Genomic DNA, 22,444 nt, shown 5'->3' with positions numbered 1-22,444 from the left:
AACCAATTACAAGCCGCCACGCGCGGGACAAAGAGCTCCTTTCCCCACGTGGAAAATTCTGGATTTCTAATAGTAGTATTTAACATAATTTAGCTTTTCCTGTTGAAGGGCGTTTTAGACAGAATTTCTAGACAGAATCTGTATCCCACTAGTAGAAAATGTGTCAATAATTTGAGCGATATAAAAACACGTTTGCTTCCTGTCTTGACCGGAAGTGATACACATCACACACATCTTTCAGCTGTCATGGCTGAAAAGAGGAATGCTTCAGGGATGCCACTGCTGCCTTTATTAATAGCCGTGGCTCTTTTGCATTTATTCATTTGTCCGTTCACTAAAGTTGAGGAGAGTTTTAATTTACAAGCGGCGCACGACATTCTGTATCACAGGCTTAACTTTGACAAGGTAAGCAGGTGTTACTAGGTGTGCTAACAAGCTAACTATGCACAACTTCACAGTTTTAGCATTTGTTTGCATGTAAAAAGAGGGTACATTGAATAGATTTTGATAAATGAATACTTCATGCAAAACAAAGCCATGAGTAAGATGAAAAAAAAAAATGAGGAAGCTTCTAGTGTTTAGAGAAGCATTGTGTACGGTTAGTCGGTGAAATCAATGCTGAATTATTCCTGCTAGCTAGCTATAACTAATATCACCATCACATTGAATTGTGCTGTTTAAAAAAAGTACGTGGTATATCATTATCATATAAAGAAGGTACATTTCATATTTGGGAAAAAAACAGTGTAAATGTTATTTGGAGAGTCCCAAATCAGTGGTTTTACAGAAACATTAAAATTGAATCATACAATCAAACTACATTGGGGTATGCACTTACATCATATATTGTATCTGTTCTAAAACCATGCAGGTATTCATTATAATTGTCAAATTAATATAAAAACAAATGAGAAAATCTCAGCTCAAGATTCATTTAGTAGCTGTTTTTTGGGATGAAGATGTGAAAAATAGAGATTTTAACATCCGTGACGGCTGTCAAACTCTGGCATCTGCTGCTGAAGACCATGTGGTATGATTGAGAGCTCCAGGTCAGCTGTATTGAGATCTGTGTGTGTTAGTGTTGTTGAGACCAGAGCCTGTGCTGTCTTTCAGTATGACCATCACGAGTTCCCTGGTGTGGTGCCACGGACTTTCCTTGGCCCTCTGTTTCTCTCCATCCTCTGCTCCCCTGTTGTGTTTCTGTCCTCTCTGCTGGATGCACCGAAATTCTACACACAGCTGACAGGTAAAATAATCTCGCTAATATCTCACTAATTGGTACTTTCCAATCTAGTGCTACGATACAACTTTATCAGTTTACACTGAAATTCATTCTGCGTTACCGTGCAGGTCCGCTTAAAAAAAGAAAAGAAAAATACACACAAGTTAGACAACAATTGCACACATAGTACAAAAGATGAAAACACATCAACAGCCATGACAAAGAAACATGCTTAATGATATCCTCGGATCCAGATCGCAATTGGCAGCGCACCGATTTTGGTTTAGCAACAGGATAGACTGATGTGTAAAAGAGTTCTTGAGCATGTTGGGTCTAAATGAAGGGACTCTAAATCGCCAATGTGGTTTTAAACAGTTTAAACAAATGCGTTCTCTTGATGTGTTCTGTGCAGTCCGAGCTTCCCTGGGAGTGTGTGTTGTCGGTGCACTGTGGCACATGCAGAAGGAGGTGAGGAGGCAGTTTGGCTCCACAGTTGCAGGGCTCTTCTGTCTGACGTGTGCTTCTCAGTTTCACCTAATGTTCTACAGCACCAGGACGCTGCCTAATGTATTTGCTCTGCCAATAGGTAAGATACACGGGTAATAATCGCCATAAGGGCTCCTGCACGCTGCCTGCGTGGCGTGAGCGTGGCGTTTCTGTTGCGTGTCAGTTGCGTAGCGGCTGCGTGGCGTTTTCTATGTCTTTGCACACCAGAAACGTGTCTGATGCGGCGCTGCTGCTAGCCTTGTCTGTACACATGTATGTTTCCCATTTATAAAATGAAATAATAGCGTGTTCTTCAACTTTATTTTGTCAATTTTGTTGCGTTTGTACATTGTTTTGAACATATTTTGAGCCGAGGAGGAAGAGAGTGACCATGACAGGGCCATGGGAGCGAGTGAGGAAATGATGGGAGAGGAAATGATGAGAGAGAGAGCGAGAGAGCGAGAGAGAGAGAAAAAATGTTTAGCTTACCGATTCCGATACCTGAACTTGCGTATTGGCCGATACCGAGTACCGATCCGGTCTGGCTCAGGTTAAACTCTTTCTGAAACATGAACAATGAACGCCCCAGAACTTTCTTTTATTCTCCAGTTTGACAGTCAGTTATAACGGAAAAAGAACATAAACTACTTTTAACGTAGATTTTCTTTAGGGCTTTATTACGTGGTATCGGATCAGTGTATAAACTCCAGTACTTACCGATACCAGCGTTTTAGGCAGTATTGGAGACGATACCGATACAGTATCGGTATCGGAACGTGTGTGTGTGTGTGTGTACGCGGTTGGCCTGTTGGGTAGCTGAAAACTCGGTGTAATCTATAAAATCAGTGTGGATACAAACATCAGTGTTCCTTGAATTGCTCAATTAGCTTCTCTTGTATTGGTGCTCTTTTCCAGGGCATAGACTACTCTCAGCTTTATTGTAGCTTTTGGGAAGGGTTTGGGTTATGGTTATTGTATTTAGCAGACACTTTTGTCCAAAGTGACAAAATATGAATCTTACAAATAGTTAAAATTAACAGTAAACAGTTTTTAAAGTTGCTAAGCCAATATTAAGCAAAATAGTAATAATAACCGTAATGGCAATACAATATAAAATATCAATAAAAATACCATAAATATACAAATCATAACTCTAAGAATGAATGAATTATTTCAGGGTTAGATCAACATAAGTCTTGGGACCCCTCTTGAAGGATCCAAAACAATCACATGAATGCAAAACACTAGGCAACTCGTATCACAGAATACGCAACACGCATATTTTATACTTTATACTGTCTGCAGGGAATGTGTCTGACCAATCACGGTGGGTGTGGGCCGCCTGGGCCAATTTTTTGTCCCAGTCCAGCCCATATATCTATATTATTCTTACTACTAGTATAATGTCACTGCTACCACATTGCACATTTCTGTACATTCATGTTGTTCATACATTGTTCATATTACATAGCCATATGTATTCTGCTCTTATTACACTGCCATATATTTATTGTCCTGCCTATGCACCACTTTTTTTTGCACTTCTGGTTGGATGCAAACTTTGTACTTGTACACTGCACAATGACAATAAAGTTGAATCTAATCTAATATATATTTTTATATTTCAATTCCCTTTCCTGAGATAATAAAGTCCATGTTATTGTTTTATCAGAATCCAATTTGAAATACAATTTTAAAAAGGAGTTCAACAGATTTGTTGTCATTTATTAAATGTATTTGTGTCAAAGTGACATATAAACATCTTTTCCTATTCTATTTCGCCTGGAAACGCTTCCAACACGCTTGCGTGGAAAATAGGCGTCGGTCCTATTTCTAGCATGCACGCGTTTTCGGCGCGGCTCGAGCTGCGCCTGAGACGTGCGTGTCACGTAGGCAGTGTGCAAGCTCTAACCTGTTAACATGGGAGCCGAAATAAAAACGGACACGCCACGCAGCTGACACGCTCACACAGGCAGTGTGCAGGAGCCCTAAGCCAGACACTCTGGATTCTTTTTCTGTTTTCCTAAATAAGCGAGTAACTCTACTTGATGAAAGTACATTTTCCCTCTCAGTTCTGGTAGCGTTCACATTGTGGATGGCTCAGAAATACGGCCGGTTCATCAGCCTCTCTGCTTTAGTCATCATTGTGTTCCGGTCAGAGCTCTGCATCTTCCTGGGTCTCATGTTACTGACATCACTGTTGAGCAGGAAGCTAGGACTGCTGCAGCTGCTTTATTATGCTGTTCCTGCTGGGATCTTGTCACTGGGTGAGTAGTCAATGTACAGTAGGTGAATAGTACATACTCAAGAAACGATACAATGTCCCTGCTGTCCAAACAGTTTTTGATTTTCCTTTTGTCTTTAACAGCTCTGACGGTGGCCATTGACACCTTCTTTTGGAGAAAGTTGTTGTGGCCTGAAGGTCAGGTTTTGTGGTACAACACTTTTCTCAACAAAAGTTCCAACTGGGGAATATCCTTTTCATTTACTCGAGTACACTCCCACTCACGCGTGTGTGTGTGTGTGTGTGTGTGTGTGTGTGCGTGCGTGTGCATTTACTTTAACTTTTTGTTAATTTACTGCCACTGAAAATCGCAGAGGAGGATCTCCACCGCGCCGTTTTCCTTGATTCTCCTCTCCCCAGTAAACCTCTCCCTTTCTGTGGTACTTTTACTCTGCCGTGCCCCGCGCCCTGGGCTGCACGCTGCTCTTCGTCCCCCTCGGCCTCCTGGACCGGCGGATGAGGCTGCTGCTGCTTCCCACCGTGGGCTTCATCCTCATCTATTCGCTGCTGCCCCACAAGGAGCTGCGCTTCATCATATACACGTTCCCTGTGCTCAGCTTGGTGGCTGCCCGAGGCTGTTCTTTCATGTTAAGTCCAAACACGTTACAGCCAATGCTTGCATTGGAGAATACAGGGCAGGAAATTTAGATTTTATCAACCAACAGCGGTGTCTGATGGATTGCAACACAAACCAGATACTCTCATTGCTTTACAAACCAACAGAAATAGATGAGGAAGATGAGAAAATTGACTTGCTTAAGTAGCAGCACAACCAGCAGCAACATGCTTGGCTGGAAGATGTTGATTATTTCTCATTATTCCCAGATGTTATGCAGTGCCATCATAAGAAAGACATCTTGTGCCAACGATGTAACACTGTGTGAGGTGTGACATTGCAAAAGCTATTGCTCACTTCCTTTTTACTTTGTGCTTCAGTTTGTGCAACTACCGGAAATCCTGGATGTATAAACTGGGCTCTGCAGTTGTGGTTGGCCAGCTGTTGACCAATGCAGCGTACTCTAGTATTAGTCTCTACGTTTCCCACCACAACTATCCAGGGGGCCGAGGAATGCAGGAACTACACAAGCTGTTGCCAGTCACAGCAGGTTGGAATCACTTTCAGCACAATTTTATTTGTAGGGAGTATTAATTCTTGCCACTTTTGAGATTAGCTAATTACTCAATAATATAAGATTTAACCATTTAAAATGTGGAAAAAACGTGATCATATCTGCATGTGGTACGCAAGTTCAGGGGTACTTTTTAAGATTGCCTTTGTTTTATTTATTTTTCTGTGTTGTGCAAGTATCTCAACTAAACTTTATTTATGTGCACATGTATGGAACCCATATCAGTATGACTTACTATTTTAGTTGTGGCTAAGAAAAATGAATCTTGGCTTTTTTACTTTCTCAGTAATCATACAAAATACTGTGTACTGACAATCAGTGAAAGCATGCATAAAAGCTTTGTTCAGTGTTATCACATTATTAAAAATGCCTCTGTCCCCTCAGATGTCTTTGTTCATATTGACACATATGCTGCTGAAACTGGAGTATCTCGCTTCTTAGAGCAGAACAGAACCTGGAGGTGAGTGTGTTTTGAACTCAAATTAGTCACAGATAATACCCAATATTATCACTTTTGTAATGCAATCACTTCTTTTTTTTCCCAACAGATATGACAAACGTGAGGACCTGAACCACACGAATCCTGACATCAAAATGTACTCCCACCTACTGATGGAGGCTAATGTCACCAAGATACAGCTACTCCAGGACACCCATCAGCCTCTGGCCTTCATTGAAGGGTACAGCAACATTGCCTTTGACGCGTTTCACTTTCCGCCTGTCAGTGTGCGATTAGAGAGAAAAGCCGTGCTCATGGAGAGAAAGATTGCAACCAGACAACAAAAAGAGTGACTTTAACAGGATTGTGTTGGATTAAGGCATTTTTAGTGACCAAAAAAATAAGACTAAAGGTGACCCAAAGCAGTGTTCTCAAGGGATATAATGGGATAGATTGGAATATTATTTGTATGGAAAGAATACCACGGGTCCGTCATGCGTCTCATTCACCTACAGATCAACTGCTGACATGTGCTACCCAAGTAGATAAATCCGTTGCATTGAACTGTCACATCTTTTCTGATGTTTGAAATGGTTCTTTCTTCTCATACTGATGTGTGATGCATTGCTTTTCTCATGAATAGCAAGCAAAGAATTCCATGTTTTCTTGCAGACAGGAAACCATTATCTCTTTTTTTTTTTTTACCTCAGGCTGTTATTTGTATATTTTGTAAAATAGATTTTATAGATGAATAAAGCTGAAACTGAGTGGAGGAAACCAGATTCCTAAATTGTACCTTTTGTTTCAAGCGTGCACATGACCGATCTATATCTGATCTAATTGATAACCAAAGAAAAACCTCTTCGATATTGCATAAGGAAAACCTTTATTTAAAAATGACCACAACATTTGCATGGTTCCAGTCTCGATGCTAAAACATTTATCAAATTAGGTTCAGAAGTCATTTAATATAAAAATGTACAGTACATCGTTTTACTCGATAATAAACCCATAATTTAATCCCCTGGACATACACTTAAATTGTGCTTAAAAGGACAAATTGTATATTCCAAACAAACTGCTTATTCTGAAAATACAGCAATATTATACATGATCTTATTAAAAACATTTCAGCAAGTAAAAAAAAAAAAAAAGTCTATCTAAATGACAGTACCATGAGCCACAAATTCACAATGAAAATTAAATAACATTAACTTAAAACATCTTTCAGTCACAGCATTTATTTCTGGGCCATCATTCGGAAAACAACTCTGCGTCTATCTTTTTAATACACAATCAAAAAAAGCATCCTGACGTGATCTGCGCAATTTAACAAAAATATTTACAGCATTTTGACCTGAAGTAGTTTTGAATAAGGCACAAGGAGAGAGTAGACACAGAAAAAAAAACAAAAAAAAAAACATTGATTTACAAGCAAACACATTATCACCAACCCCTACAGCTAGAAAACCCTCCCTCCCTGATACACTTTTTACTGAGACTTTTCATCACAACAGCTCCAAAGTGTTTAACAGTAGTACACAGAATAAAATAAAACCTCCAAATCTGGCCTTTGCAGTGAGAATCAAATCAGTGTATAAATCAATATTTTACATTTTAACCAACAGAACCCCCCCCCCCCCCATCCCATTTCACAGCTATGCAACTTGGTCCTTGATAAAGGGTTTAAGTTAATGCTCAGCAATAATCAGTACTGAAAATAAATCAAAGGGAGGTTGACTTTGAGGAACAGCAGACCCTCCATGTTTTCCAGTAAAGGCCTGGGCTGATTTAGGGCACAGTTGACAGTAGCTGTGCTGAACAGTGTCTCTGCTGGGACGATGCTGGGAGGACAGCCCACGTAACGGGCGGCTACTTTGGCAAGATCGGGCCACAGGAACTTTTTCAGGTTCCAGTAGTCGAGGGGGTCACAGCTTTGATCAAGGATATCTTCCTCAAGGTACTCCAGCACTGCCAGCTCTGAGGACTTTGGCTTCTCCTCGTGTTTTATCTTTTGTCGGATGTCGGCCATAAGGGACCAGAGGTTGTCCTTGTTTGGGTGGGAGGTGTTGGACGACAAGGGGGCCTCGTTGCAGCCGTTGGGCAGCGGAGGCTGAACTACAGCTGAGGTAGTCGAGGACAAGTCCAGCTCCCGGATCAGATCTTGTTTGCATTGCTCAGCTTCCTCCTCTGTGAACAACGACGTCTTGTATCGTGGGTCCAGCATGGTCGCCCAGGTGTTTCGCGGGTCGTGCAGAGTTGCCGACATTTTGCTCACCATGGCTTCCTTTAGAGACTTGAGCATGTTGTCTATGCCCACAGTTTCATCAAACAGCAGGTCTATCTTTCTGTTGAGGATGTGAATGAGCGGTATCACTTGTCCCAGAGTGGCAGTGCGGTTGCTCATCTCCCTGCAGGCGACCTCGAAAGGTTTCAGTGCATTGCAGACCGACAGCATCACCTCCCACTGATCACAGCTGATCATTTCCCTGAAATTGCACTCGATCGACATCTCGTCGATGGCTTTCTTCTGTTCCACCAGCCGCTCCAGCATGAAAAAGGAGGTCCTCCATTTGGAAGGAACATCCTGAATGAGTTGGTTCTCGGGCAGCTGGTGCACCCTCTGGAGCTCAGCCAGCTTCTCCTTGGCCTTTGCCGAGCGGTGCACACGTTCACAGATCTTTCGTGCAATACTCAGAAGGTTCTGAACCATTCTCTGGCTCTTTATGGCTTCGCTAACAATGAGGTCTATAGTGTGTCCAAAACACTGCAGGATGACATGGCCATGGTCCTCCAAGGTGTTTCTGATGGTGGTGTTATCAGTTACAGTGAACCCCTTTTTCAGCCCTGATGAGGCGATCCAGGAATCCCACAGATACTCCAGCTGCTTTGGGATGTCGTGCATATCGTGATCACAGTCTATTTGTGAGACACTTAGGAGAGCAGAGCAGTGGAAGTCCTGACCCTGGGGCCTGACACTTGACTCGTACGTTGCCCAGTGGGCAGTGAGGGTCAGGTATTCCCTTGTCTGGCTACTGACCCAAATACTCGTCGTGAAGTGGACAACACCACCTTCAGCCTCTTTCAGGTGGGTCAGCACAACGTCCTTCACCCGTTCGTACATGTCTGGTATGGCAGTGCTGGTAAAGTAGGAAGAAGGTGGTAGAGAATACTGAGGCTGGAGGTACTCTAGCACTCTGTTTAGTCCAGCATTCTCCACCATAGCTGATGGCTGAAGATCCAGTGCGAGCATTTCTGCGATTAGTTTGGTGATTTTTTTGGCAACCGGGTGGTGTTCATCAAACCTCTCACGGCTCTGTTCCATTTCATAAACGGAAGTGTCCATGAGCTCTTGTTTAACATGAATTTCAGCAGATGGCACATCACCTGAGATAGTATTGTTACTTTCAAGAACATGTCCATGAAACCTCTGCATGTGCCTGAAGAGGCAGCTTGTGCCAAGGTTTGTAGTTTTTTTGCCTCTGCTAATTGTGCGGCCACAGTGCAAACAAACCACCTTTGTGGGGTCAGTGGGTGAAATGGAGAAATGGTTCCACAGTTTTGACGTCTTTTTACTGAAAACGGGCAGTGTTTGGGGCTTTTTCTCGCTGGCAGAGCTCTCAGTTTCTTTGGTTGAAACTGCGTCCGTTGCGGTGAGATTGGTGTAAGGATGAGGGGAGGATTCCTTCTCATCTGTGCTTTTTTGGTTTTTGAGGACGTCTGGGTGGCGTCTCATCAGATGCCTCATCAGACAGCTTGTACCAAAGTCGCCGCGTTTCCCCCGGCTGATGACACATGGACAGTAACGGCACAGTGCTTTTAACTGGTCCACTGGGGACACTATGAAATGGTGCCACACTTCAGATTTCACCCGTTTCATGATCTTCTTGTTTTGCTGGAAAACTGAATGATCCTGATTGAGGCTGGGGCCCTCAGAGAGGTCGCATGGTGAGGAAGTTAGGGGTGTATCCTCCCCATGAGTTTTGAAGTAGAGATTGAGAGAGGACTCCTGCCCTGAGAGATGCATCGCCTCATCAGATTCCTCTTTTATAGCCATGCTTTGGGGTAATTCATCTGATATGGTTTCTGGCGAGGATGGAAGAATGGGTGATTCTTTCTTTACTTCCAGTGGATCGTGTAGATGAGTGCGGGACAGTAGTGAAGGCGGGTTTGTATAGGGTGGGGGAATGTGATTGCCCTGTCCATTTTCCTCAATGACAACCTCTTTGTGGGCCCTCCACATATGGCGAATAAGACAGCTTGTCCCTAGATCCTTCCCATTTTTACCCCTGCTGAATTCATTCATGCAATGGATACATACTGCTTTGGAATTGTCAGCAGGTGACAGGTAGAAGTGTTTCCATACAGCGGATCTCCGGCGGGAACTTGAGCTTTTTGGGGTCCCGGGGAGGCGCTCAGGCCCACTATCTGACATATCTTCAAGGTTGTTGTCATTGGAATGTGAGGATGAGAGCGTGCTGCAAACAGCGTCAGTGTTGGCATACAGTTCTAATTTTGGTTCAACTTTGGGTAACACTTCTTTGGATGAAAGATCTGAATTTTCAGCTGAGGAGGTGGACGGTGAAGTGTTCTTTGAGGCAGAAGAAACGACGCTATTGGTCAAGTCTCCGTTTTTTGGTGAGTTTGGGGATGGAGGTATCAAAGATGAGGCAAGGGAACTAGTCAGATTATTTGAGGGCGCGTCGGCTCCGTCTTGTAAAAGCACAGTGGGGTGAGCCCTTCGTACGTGCCTCATTAAACAACTTGTACTGAGGTCTTTCTCATTCTTACCCCGGCTGAACTCTTTCATGCAGTATAAACAGATTGCTTTGGTACTGTCTCGTGGTGATATGCAGAAATGATTCCACGCAGGAGATTTTTTCCTCGGGTTGGTATTACTCCTCATAGATGACAGAAGGCTCTGAGTGACAGCATCCATGGCAACATCATAAAGGGTGCTTGTGTATCCACTTAGTAAATTACTATACTCCTCACCGTCTCTAGTTGCAAAAGGGCCAACCGAGCTACCGAATCCTAGCCTTTCATCGTCCTGGGTTTCCTCATCCATTCCGTTTGCATCCCCAGTCTCCTCTTTGATATGTTGACTTGCTTCATTTCCATTTTCATAATTTTTATTCTCCATATTTCCCTCAGTATCAGTGTTTAGGCATTTGTTTGAAATGGTGGGGGAAGCTGGGTCAGTCTCACTTGCTTTGTCCGACTCCAACTGTTTGTCATCCTGAGGAGAGGAAGGGGGAGAGTCTTTATCCAGTGTTATTGAGGAACAAGCAGGGGACTTTGCATCCACAGTGTCATGAGGGTTAATGCTGTAGGATTTGAACACATAGCCATCCTGACCCTCAATTTTTAGGCATGTCCCTTTGGCCTCTCTTTTTTTACTTTCCATGGAGCCATTAGGTTCACTGACCGTATCCTCACGCTTGTGAGACACCTCTTCCTCCCCATCCATGGCAGCAGCCCAAGGGTTTCTGTAGAAGAGTCAGGTCTGCGTTGTCAAACGTAATTTATTTTTTCAGGTGTAGTCATCAACACTGCAGCGCTCAAGCAGGTGTTGTGATGAGTGTGTGGCTGCCCGGGACACAGGGTGCCTGCTTGTCCCTCTCCATTTATGACTGAAGTAGTCCAACCTCTCCCCACACAACCTAGAGAAAGGGAGAGAGTAAAACATATCAAAGTGTATTCATAAGAAACGACAAGACTCCAAAACAACCGGTAATACAGGTATGCTGCAATGACAGTGAAGTCCTGTACACAACGCTTTACTTTCATTCTTATTTTTCTAAAACTGACTTAACAGGCTCTTTGTACAAGGTTTGGCAGCAACAAAATGATGTGGTGCGTTAAAAGTCACAAATCTAAAACCAAGTTTAAAGAAATGTCTGTATTGACCACTTTGAGTTACCTTTGCAAGCAACTTTAAGGTAATGGACAGGTTTTTTTTTTTTTTTTTGCAAGTTGACAAGCATTGCCCAAACACAGTAGTAGTCGCTGTGAGGCTACACTGTCTTATTTACATAAGCAGGTTCAGCCGGGCCCTAAGGTTCTCCACTTTCATGGACCTTTTCAGGATTTGGCTCGGAGCTTAAACATGCAAATCAAGAGCAGGAACACCAACACCTCTCCATGCTTCTTCCACAGAACTGTTGCTCAACTCTGTAAAATATCCGGATTTATAATAGCCTGCATTTACTCATCCCCACAAATGTAATACTCTCTTGCCACCCCTTCAAACTGTATGTAAATATTTTCATATTCAGTGGGATAGTCATGCTTACCAGGGAACATGTTTTACTGTTAAATTAGAATGTTCAGTGTTGGGACTTTATCTGTATGCTAACGCCGGTAACTTTTTTTCTGATCACATTTGATTATCTGCAACAGCCTCATAGTACAATAGATCTATGCACAACTGAAAATGTGCTTCAACACTGAAACACTTCAGCAGCTGATTAGCACATATTGAGGAACTGATGACTAAAATCAGTTAGGCGGTAGTATCTGGCAGGAGAAAAAGCCTAGTGTCTTATGTTAGTAGAGCAGAAACGGTCTACTATTTTGCCATAACATTAGAATCATTAGACTATGAATACACGATCAGCACCACAATGTCAAAAATAAGAATCCTGTCATTAGGTTAGAACATTGTTTTTGTTTGAACTGTTTGAGAGGCGTTTCTAATATTTTGTCTACCCTAATTTATATAAATGGGGTGGTCAAAAAAAATATATATATATATATATATAAATAATTTTTTTAAATTATATTTAAAAAATTAAAGAGACACCTCAATACAATGCAATACAGTTAAACAGCACCACAATCTACAGCCTCTAAAATGACCACTTAGTTGAATAAACATCTCTCTAACACAAAAAAATGACCATGACCTAGTCTTCATGAAAGGACTGCAGGACTGCTTTTAGTATAAGACTGCCTTAGTTTTAGCTAGGAGTTAATATTAAACTGGTAACTAGGTGAATATGGTGCGTATTTTTGTTAACAAGTCTCTCTGTACCTTGATCGCAGGTAGGCTGCGGGGTCATGTCAAATGTGATGTGTTAAGAATAGCCAGTGCATTAGTTGCACTGAATGATAGGTCTATGTACCAGTACCTTATTTATGTCAATAAGAATTCTGTTACTACAGACCAATGTCATCAGGACCAAGTGTGTTGTACTTACAGCATAACACAAGTAAGATAATATATTGATACAACACTACTCAACAACACCAACATTTAGTTTAACTTTTTACAATACGTGAGCAAACAATAACGTTACAGGCGATACCTAGCTATGTGAACAGTAGCCTAAGTACACACGTTTTCACCCAGTCTAATTTATATACACACACACACAAACGGTCATAAAAATAATCGCTCATTCGTCTAAATCTAGCTAACCTAGCAAATTTGACCAACATTAAAACCATTGTATCCTTGATTATTAATACGTTATTTCAGTTAAGTAGGCATTCAAGCAGACAAGAACAGTTTTCCGGGTTTGGCTTAAGTGCTAGTCAGGAAGATGCGAGGGGACAGCATAAAATAGCCAACGCTGATTAGCTTTCATCTTCACATAACACACCAACTTGTACATGGCCCTATCTATATGCGGGTTTACGATTTACCTCCCATTGAATAACAGCTAACACAAATCACGAAACGTGTGCGACCCTCATACCAGTAAATAACATAATGAAACATTGTTGGCAGTAACGCTAGCTACATCAGTAAACACCACGGCGGCTATCCTGGTGCTAACGTTAACTGGGTTAGCCGCAGATCTAGCTAATAAACACACAAAACCAACACAGGTTCAACACTTCGGTCACATGGGTTTGTAGCACAAAAAAAATTCAAGACAATGCAACTTCTATCAACTATCATTAACGTTGCAATAGCCCGTGTAGTAAATTTCGGACCATACCACGACTACTAGCTGGTTAGCTGCCAGCTAGGCCACACACAGGACACACTAGCTAACCTGGCGAGGCAGAACCCAGCCGTGGCAACACAAGAACCTCACGGGATCCGAATCAGGCCAGCTCTCACCACGACGTCCAGGCCACATTAAACCCTCCTCAGACATGTACATGTGCTCAGTATACTTACTGTGAAGTATGACGGTGTGATCACTCAGTTTCGGTTCCTAAACAGTTAAATATGACACATTTGATTGATCCGGAGGGGGGTTCACTTTGTTGCTTTTGTCTGCTAGCAGTTCACGTTCGGCCGAAGCAGCTCCACACAGCGTCGGACGGAAGGAACATGTTTTAATGATGTCACCGGGCGCAGGGTCTTCAGTAAAGCGAAGGGGCGGTGGGGTCATCCATTTAAGCAATATGTCACATAACCGTGCATTACTTTGTCTTTTCACTGACAAATATCAATTATTAATTATTCAAATAACAGATTGAGTGGTCTTTTGAGATCTGTTACTTTATACATAACAAGCGAAAACATGTTATTCATGATAGGTTAACTTGTGAACATTTCATTAAAGTAACCATGTTTACTGTAACGTCAGTAATAATAATAATAGTAATCATAATAATACTACGTAATAACATGTAGTTGAACAGTTGATACATTATCATGGATGTATTAAGTAAATTATAGTTGGCCAACAAATTGCTTTTCGGCTTCGAACGTAACTTTATCTAAACGAACGCAATTCGACCACACACGGTTAATAACAGAGACGGTTTCGAGGATTTATAGAGGATCTTTGATAACTGTTCAATGAATAAAGTGCTGCGTGTGTTGCATTCACGGTCATTCTGGGGCAACAGCTTATTTGATCTCGGAACATATTAATTATTAAGAGCAATGGTTTGTTGTTGTTCTTGCTTGTGTCCTCAACCCTTAAATACTGTCCTCTGTGGCTAGAGGAAAACTGCTGAATCAATAGCCTAGTGCATGACCGATAGATAGTCACCAGTTAAACTCATAGGCTTTGGTAATACAAATATAACAACCCGTGGCCCCGGTCCGGAGTAACAGATATAACGTTAGGTCTCAGCTTTTATTCTGACAGTGCAACTGCTCCGTTTCGCGCTTTGTTTGGAGCTGTGCCTTTGGACCGACAAAAGGCAATGCATTGATTGTGTGACAGATGGGCTTTTGTGTGAAATATACGACTCACCACCAACATGACCTCCAGCGTCACACGTAGAGTAGTGCGTACGGGTGGGAGTTGTCTGGTGAAACGCATTGTTGTGTTGGGGGATGAGCCGTCCGTATTGCTGCTGCTATTTGCTCCTGGTCGACTGTGGCTAGCGAGTGACTCTAGCCTATGAATGGTCCACAAAGCAAATAATTGTGTGTTCTCTGTAGAATTTAATATCGAAACTTCACAGGCACCAATCATGCCTCTTTCTTATTTTATTAGTAGCTGAAAAGACCCCAGTATCGCCCGTTGGATGAGAACACTGTGTGCGGAATTAGAGCCACTTAGCAGGCCGTATCGCCATTGCTTTGTAAGGCTGCTGGCTAGCTACCGTCTTCCTCAACTAGCAAAACTGTTCGGGAATCCGAGGTATGTTCTTTTTGCTTTATGTGCTTTTCTGTGCATTTTGCGGTGACGACGAGGAGGCATTCAGTGCATCTGCAAAGTATGTTTTTAATGTTAAACATTGGGTATGAATTAACATACGTTGTTTTAAAGAGCTCTTGTTTTGTTTGACGCCATTTGCTCCGTTTAGGGGGTGGCTAGCTACTCTTGCTAGTTAGCTGGCTAGCTACTGTTATTGTTAGCAACTTGGCCACTTTGACAGCGAGTCGTAAGTGAAAAAAAAAATCATCTCTGCACCAAATGGGCAAGTGCTAACTCCTGCGCAGTCATGTTGTAAGTGTCCTGTGTGGCCGCCTCCCACCGCATTTAAATGCCTCAGCTCATTGACAAAACTGTAACGTACAGCTGGCTACTAACGTTACGTATCAGTTCACAACATCGATATAGTCTCTGTAGTTTTAAGCTGTAACAAGTTCCACCTTCCTTTTGCTCTCTTAGTCAGCCGGTTTACTTTAACGTTATTAAAGTATGCATTAAAATCTCACACTGTAAAACGTTTTCTGTGTTTTGGTCCAGGGGACATTGGATTAAATTAGAATACCATATCTCTCAGTTCAAAACCGGTACATTATATTATCATAGCAATCTGTTTTAATGGATGTTATTTCTGGAGCATATATCTTATATATCTTACTTGCAGGTTACACACTATTTTGATAGCTATCAAAGTATGAGATATCTCATACTGTTGTGGAAAACGTACCTTTTGAAAACAATTAAAGCTTTGTCGATTATATTGCTGTTTTAATGTTTTGTACTGTGAAAAGTGAGAGTCTATGTCAATCATAAAATGTGCATTATACCACCGAATACTGTATCAATAAATCATAATGGTCTTTGTTTTTTCTGACCTCTGAAAGGCAGCTCCTCAAAAAAATGCATCCACCTTTTCTGCTCTTGGTTTAACTTACTCCCCCAATGAAGTAAATGCAGATCTCTAATAGTTTCTCCCCACTCTGTGTCTCCACAGCAACACGGAGCGTCAAGATGAAGAAGAAAGCTCGGCAGCACCGGGTTGCGGTGCCGCAGAGGCCGCCATCTCCCATCCAGCCTTCCCCCAACAAGCAGATCCTGACTTACGCCCAGGCGCAGCGCATGGTGGAGTTCGATGTCGATGGCCGCCTCCATCGAATCAGCGTATACGACCAGCTGGACGTGATCTCGGATGATGACCCCATGGTGCAGGAGATGATGGAGTGCACCAGCAATAAGGAGAATGCTGAGAAACCGCAGCAGGTCCTCCTGAGGTCAGTCAGACTAAAAAACAACCTGGAGAAGAGAAACGCTGCATTGGGCATCACTGGCCATGGAGAGGGAGGTGGACATCCGGCCGCTGGTAATGCCGGTCCAAAGCTTCAGGAGCCTAAATTTCGTACAGTGGAATATAATCTGCCAGCAGTTCCTAAGCGCTCAGCTGCCTTTTACAAATACACTGAGAAGACAGAGGAAGAGCTGGATGAGGAAACAGAGTATGACATGGATGAGGAAGACTATGCCTGGCTGGATTTGGTGAATAAAAAGCGGAGAAGCGAAGGGGTCAGTCAGGTCTCATACAACGTCTTTGAGTTCCTCGTCGACCGCTTTGAGAAAGAGTTGCACTTGGAGAGTCTGGATCAAGGCAGTGAAAAGCACGCTCCCATCGATGAGGACGCCGCCTGCTGCATCTGCATGGATGGAGAGTGTCACAACAGCAACGCTATCCTGTTTTGTGATATGTGCAACGTGGCTGTGCACCAGGAATGTTACGGTGTACCTTACATTCCTGAGGGCCAGTGGCTCTGCAGACACTGCCTCCAGTTACCCACCCAGCCCGCAGGCTGCATCCTTTGCCCCAACAAGGGTGGAGCTGTGAAAAAGACAGACGATGACCGCTGGGGCCACGTGGTGTGCGCCCTCTGGGTCCCTGAGGTTGGCTTCTCCAACACCACCTTCATCGAACCCATTGATGGCGTCAGCCACATTCCTTCAGCCCGCTGGAAACTCACCTGCTACCTCTGCAAGGAGAAAGGTGTTGGGGCTTGCATCCAGTGCCACAAAGCCAACTGTTATACCGCCTTCCATGTCAGTTGTGCCCAAAAGGCTGGCCTCTTTATGAAGATGGAGCCAATCAAAGAGGTAACGGACAGCGGAGAGCCCACATTCTCTGTGAAAAAGACGGCCTACTGTGGAGCTCATACACCTAACGGGTGTGTAAGGAGGCCTCTTACAGTATATGATGATGCCAAACCCAAAAACGGACTATGTAAGAAAGTGGACAAAAGGAGAGGCGTTGGTAAAGGACAGTCAAATGGAAAGAAGAAGAAGAAGATGAAGAGTAAGAGTAAGAAACCTGAACTTGAACCTGAAAGTGAAGCTGCAACCACTGCTACTGTGCCTACGTTTCCTGCTCACAGGTATGCTTATGAGTTGTATTAATTGTGGGAGATGTAGTATTTGGTGTGTTGGGATGGCATATTCACTTTCATTTACTTTTAAGGTATTGGTGCTTAGTGTGTGTGAGTGGTGGTTCAGGCAGGGCTTTTCTGTCTTTCTCTTAGACACCGATAGGGCTTTTGGTTGTTGATGTCCAAACACTGGCGGTTGCAGGGTTTGTGCATTTATGACACTGGTTAATGTTTGCCTGCACAGATAGACGCTTCAGTGATCTGCTAGCATGCACTTGGCCTGCACCGAGTGCCAGTCAAATGATGTTTAAAGTTTGTCTGCGGCTGTTAGTTTTAATATAACTCTGAAAAACCACAACCACATGTAACCAGCCACAGTTCGCACAGTCTAAAAATATACTTGACTTGCATAATCCTGCAAGCAACCAGTGACTTTTGAGGTGTGCTTAGCTAGTTGTTCGGTATCCCTCCCTGGCTGTGTCCTTCTGATACCCGTCTTCCTGCCTCGTCTAGGTTACAAACCATTCTGAACCAGGTGTCAGTTCAGAAGAAGAAAGCCTTTGTGGAGCTGGTCCTGAATTACTGGACGCTAAAAAGGCAATCGAGGAATGGACTTCCCCTCATCAGACGCCTTCAGACAAGCATGCAGTCTCAGAAGAATGCGCAACCGGTTTGTTCATCTGTCAGTCAACCACAGGAGACTTTCAGTCTTCATTTTGCCTTTTACCAAAGTACCAGTAGCATTTAGAACGTGACATGTTTAACAATTTTCATTTTCACACATTTTCTGTAAGCCTTTTAGATTTAGTGTTTAGCCTAGTATGCTTTTCAACTTGTAGTGCTGTTAACAAGGAGTTTGACAGTGCTGTGTTTACATGCTAACTGCAAGCAGCATGTTAACTGCTAAATGTGGCTCTGTGTGCCATAAAGAAAAGAAGACCTCATTGTATGGAAAAACGAGTCTTGATAGACATTAGGGGTGTGCAAAAAAAATCGATTCAAATTGCGATTCAAGCTCTACCAATTCAAAATCGATTCATAAAATTCCAAAAATCAAATTGTATGTCTACTGCAATCACATCATAGATAGATAGATAGATAGATACTTTATTGATCCCTAAGGGGAAATTCAAGGTCCCAGTAGCTTTATACGTCACACATACATCATAACAGGATGTTAAAATAACAAATAAACAAATCCACATGAATAATATGGACAATAAAAGATACTAAATAAAAAATCCACATGAATGTACTAAGGGATGTATAAGATATATATATACACACACACATATACACACACACATGGGACAAGTAACTACATTTACATACTGTGAATCATTTTTTTTTTTTTTTTTTTATCGAATCGTGAGCCTAAAAATCGATATCAAATCGTGACATTTTCTGAATCGTGCACCCCTAATAAACATGTACCCATTGTGCAAGTTGCTATTTTTTATTTTTTTATTTCAATTTCTTCTCCAGAGGCAGAGTGAGGAGGAGAGCAGGGTACTGAAGGACCAGTTGAAGGAGTGGCATCGTCTCCGACATGACTTGGAGAGAGCCCGGCTGCTGCTTGAGCTAATCCGCAAGAGGGAGAAGCTCAAGAGGGAAGAGGTAGGAGTGGAGGAATCGATGGGTAGACTTCTGACTTAAACCTGTGGTCAGATAAATTCTGCTAAATAAATGCAGCAATCTGATCGTGGAATGGTTCCTCTCTGTGCTGTGTTCTAGATTAAACTGCAGGAGACCCTTCTAGAGGTACAGTTGAGTCCATTCAGTATTTTGCTCAGAGCCCTCTTGGACCAGCTCCAGACAAAAGACCAGGCTAAGATCTTCACCCAGCCAGTTGATGTCAACGAGGTGAACTTCAGTAGATACTTGAACACTTTGTAGTTTTCTGTTGTTGAGCTTGTCCACACATCATCTATTATATATTTTTTCCTTTGGATGCCCCACACACACACACACACACACACCATTTACCTATTGAAGAATATGAATACTATGAGTACAATATGCTGCAAAACCGTTTTATTTCTTGCATTTCTTGTTGTTATGTGAATGTACTTTATCTAATTCTGTGGCACAGTTTGTTTATTTATTTATTGTGTGCAATATTGGAAAATCGTAGAGGTCTCGTTGTTGTAGTCTCCACCAAGGAAACACAGATAGTGCTGAAAAAAGCTGATTCTGGCTCTACTGTTTTGGCAACAGCAGTGCATTGTGCTGGCTAATCAGACATGTTATGTAACATAGGGCTGGGCGTTAGGGAGAAAATCGGATATCACGATATTCTTGACCAAATACCTCGATATTGATATTGCAGCGATATTCTAGGGTTGACAATTGGTGCTGTAACAAAATATCTTCACATTTAGATTTTAGATAAATATTCATCAGTAATGTGGACATAAAGTCTAAGCGGGGAAAAGGCAAATAATGGAACAGCTAGAACAGTCTGGTAAGTTCAGAAAAGTATATCACTTTACTGTAATGCAGCCTTTAAAACCCGTAAAAGACAACACTTGTGTCATATCACGATATTACGATCCAAAATCTAAGACGATATCTAGTCTCATATCACAATATCGATATAATATCGATATATTGCCCAGCCCTAACGTAACATATGTCATAGTGCTGTATGTATCTTTTGGCATTGTGCCGATTTGTTTGGCTCTCAGGCAATGAGTCAGAGAAGAAAGTAACTGCAGCCATGATGAACTTTTTAAGACATGTCCAACCAGCTTTTAGCGAGTACAAGGACTACCATTTGTCACCCAGAGACTTCCTGTTTGATAAGGCTCCAACTGGACTTGCTGGTTCATATTTCAACACAGCACTTTGCCATCGTGCTGTTGCCAGGAGGAAAGCCTGCTAATGGCAGAACAATGAAATAATGGCAAGTCACACAAACATTTACATAATTTAAACTCTTTGTGTTTAATCTAAGTACATTAAAGAGTCCGGGGGAGGACAACACAGAGTGTGACCTTGTGAAATATCAAATCATTGATTATGAGTTTTTGTACTACCACTTAGAAACGGAGAGTAATTACAGCCTTTGCTTTCCCGTGCATCGCCACACGTTTTAAAAGTTGCACTTGAACGCACCACAAAGACTACAGACAGCAGACAACTGCTCGCTCCGTGGTACAGGTTCTGATCATAGTGACTCTCTGGTTGTAAATCAACACCCCCTCTCCTCGTTTAGACAGTGTTGAGCAATGTGACTCCCTGTTAAGTGGAATGTGTTACTTGAGAGGAAGGTCCACCGGCAGATGGTGACGGGTGAAGGGTTGTTCTTCCTGCCAGCCCGGCTAGCTCAGTCGGTAGAGCATGAGACTCTTAATCTCAGGGTCGTGGGTTCGAGCCCCACGTTGGGCGCAGCTTTTTGACTCTGGACTCTGTTGAATTACCAGTAGATTTGGTTGGTTAACTGAGCACTTGTGGAAAGTGTGTTGTTGGCAATAAGACATCGAAGTTTTAAGACATTACAAGCTAGAAAAATATGAAATATTATTGATTTTTTTTTTGTTGTAGATAGCGTTGTAAAAGATAATATGCCCCAACAGAGTAACGTGATCTACTAGCATGTTGGGTTGACATGCAACATACAATGATATTCACGTTGCGTTTAAAAATAAATGGTGGAAGTAATTCTAAAATAATTGATTATATCCGCTGTTTCCTGATAGGTGCCCGACTACCTCGACCATATTAAGCACCCAATGGACTTCTCCACCATGCGGCAGCGCATCGATGCACAGACCTACAACAACTTTGAGCAGTTTGAGAACGACTTCAACCTCATTATTGATAATTGCATGAAATATAACTCAAAGGACACCTATTTCTACCGGACTGCCGTTCGCCTCCGAGACCAGGGCGGGTCCCTGCTCAGAAAGGCTCGGCGAGATGTGGAGAAAATCGGCTTTGACACTGAAAGCGGCATGCATCTGGCTGAAGCGCCCGAAATCAAAGCACCAACATCCTTTTCTTGGGAGGACGGTAAGGGCAGCATCAGCATCAGCTAAGGCACATGCCTCTGTGACGGGTTTGCATCATTAGAGTCGGGGCGAGTGAATGAGAAATAGCCAGAGAATTTGACCATGTTTCAGTCTCTACTGTTTTCATTTTTCTCCTTAGTGGACCGCCTACTAGCGCCAGCTAATCGGGAGCATCTGTCTCCGGACAAGCAGCTGCAGCAGCTACTGGAGAAGTTTGACCTGACCTGTGCCATGAAGTCCAGCCCCTCTCGCAGCAAGCGCCTAAAGCTGCTCAAAAAGACCATCAACGATGTGCGCAATGAAATGAGCCTAAAGAAAGTCCTTCCCTCCCACCACCACCACCACCACCACCACCACTCGTCTTCCTCCACAACTCCCTCCACATCAGCATCATCTTCATCAGCTGCCTCCCACCCAGAATTGAGTAAACCTAAAGAAGAGAGATTGAAGCCCAATGGACATTTTCCAGATGATGAGGGTACGTATGGGTTTGGATTATTTTTTTATTTTTTTTTAAAAAGACAATCACATGTCCTTAATATCCTGACGTGCAGGTCAGAGGTCAGAGATTAGCCCCTAACCCAAAACATAGCCTGACAGAGAAATGTCACATGCTCTTCCCCTATACTGAGTGGGTCTGAAACATGGTAGTATAGTCATCTTTGCTTCCAAATCTCTGAGTTGCCCTCCAAATCTCAGATTTGTTTTTGTTAGCAATTCGGAGAGAACGAAATTGCGATTAAGTCTTATTGTCAGGCTACTATTACACATCATACAATCATTATAAACTCTGCTCTCTTTGTGTTGAGGTGAGCATCGGTCTGCTGTTTCAGGGGAATTTGCTGAAAACACTACAGATGCTCCTGGTATTTGGGAAAGCGGCGCCTATG

At 42.7% G+C, this 22,444-nt stretch overlaps 3 protein-coding genes and 1 non-coding gene across 12 annotated transcripts in view; 3 read left to right on the top strand and 1 right to left on the bottom strand.

The window, feature by feature from the left end:
- The first annotated feature begins 130 nt into the window (after nt 1-130).
- On the top strand, nt 131-6,343 carry alg12 (ALG12 alpha-1,6-mannosyltransferase). The gene is made up of 9 exons (XM_078281412.1): nt 131-405; nt 1,114-1,246; nt 1,635-1,808; nt 3,781-3,975; nt 4,077-4,181; nt 4,357-4,579; nt 4,929-5,098; nt 5,507-5,582; nt 5,671-6,343. The coding sequence occupies exons 1-9, from the start codon at nt 247-249 to the stop codon at nt 5,912-5,914; spliced, it is 1,479 nt and encodes a 492-aa protein (XP_078137538.1). The 5' UTR covers nt 131-246; the 3' UTR covers nt 5,915-6,343.
- On the bottom strand, nt 6,245-13,849 carry zbed4 (zinc finger, BED-type containing 4). Of its 3 annotated transcripts, XM_078281404.1 has the most exons (3): nt 13,696-13,849; nt 10,990-11,224; nt 6,245-10,800 (listed from the first exon to the last, which is right to left on the bottom strand). In XM_078281404.1, the coding sequence occupies exons 2-3, from the start codon at nt 11,029-11,031 to the stop codon at nt 7,270-7,272; spliced, it is 3,573 nt and encodes a 1,190-aa protein (XP_078137530.1). In that variant the 5' UTR covers nt 11,032-11,224; nt 13,696-13,849; the 3' UTR covers nt 6,245-7,269. The 3 variants fall into 3 exon arrangements, with proteins under 3 accessions (XP_078137530.1, XP_078137527.1, XP_078137528.1); XM_078281401.1 differs by having other exon boundaries at nt 6,245-11,224; XM_078281402.1 differs by lacking the exon at nt 13,696-13,849 and adding an exon at nt 13,568-13,670 and having other exon boundaries at nt 6,245-11,224.
- Nucleotides 13,850-14,573: 724 nt separating this feature from the next.
- The window catches only part of brd1a (bromodomain containing 1a), a 20,845-nt gene continuing 12,974 nt past the window's right edge, over nt 14,574-22,444 (top strand). For 2 of the 7 annotated variants that reach the window (XR_013503870.1, XM_078281405.1), the window contains exons 1-7: nt 14,574-15,121; nt 16,128-17,550; nt 18,055-18,223; nt 19,027-19,158; nt 19,276-19,404; nt 21,243-21,555; nt 21,694-22,032. Coding sequence is in view for 6 of the 7 variants with exons in the window: in XM_078281405.1 (XP_078137531.1) it covers nt 16,145-17,550; nt 18,055-18,223; nt 19,027-19,158; nt 19,276-19,404; nt 21,243-21,555; nt 21,694-22,032 (2,488 nt within the window). In the remaining variant the exon portion in view is untranslated. Of the gene's footprint in view, nt 15,122-16,127; nt 17,551-18,054; nt 18,224-19,026; nt 19,159-19,275; nt 19,405-21,242; nt 21,556-21,693; nt 22,033-22,444 lie in introns of those variants that run through there. The other 5 variants (XM_078281409.1, XM_078281407.1, XM_078281406.1 and 2 more) reach the window with 4 other exon arrangements.
- On the top strand, nt 20,859-20,931 carry trnak-cuu (transfer RNA lysine (anticodon CUU)). Its single transcript has one exon. It is a non-coding gene; the product is annotated as a tRNA-Lys (tRNA).

The sequence above is a fragment of the Sander vitreus genome, chromosome 23, assembly GCF_031162955.1.
Source record: "Sander vitreus isolate 19-12246 chromosome 23, sanVit1, whole genome shotgun sequence".
In the NCBI taxonomy this organism is placed as follows: Eukaryota; Metazoa; Chordata; class Actinopteri; order Perciformes; family Percidae; genus Sander; species Sander vitreus.
This window is presented reverse-complemented; position numbering and strand designations above follow the sequence as displayed.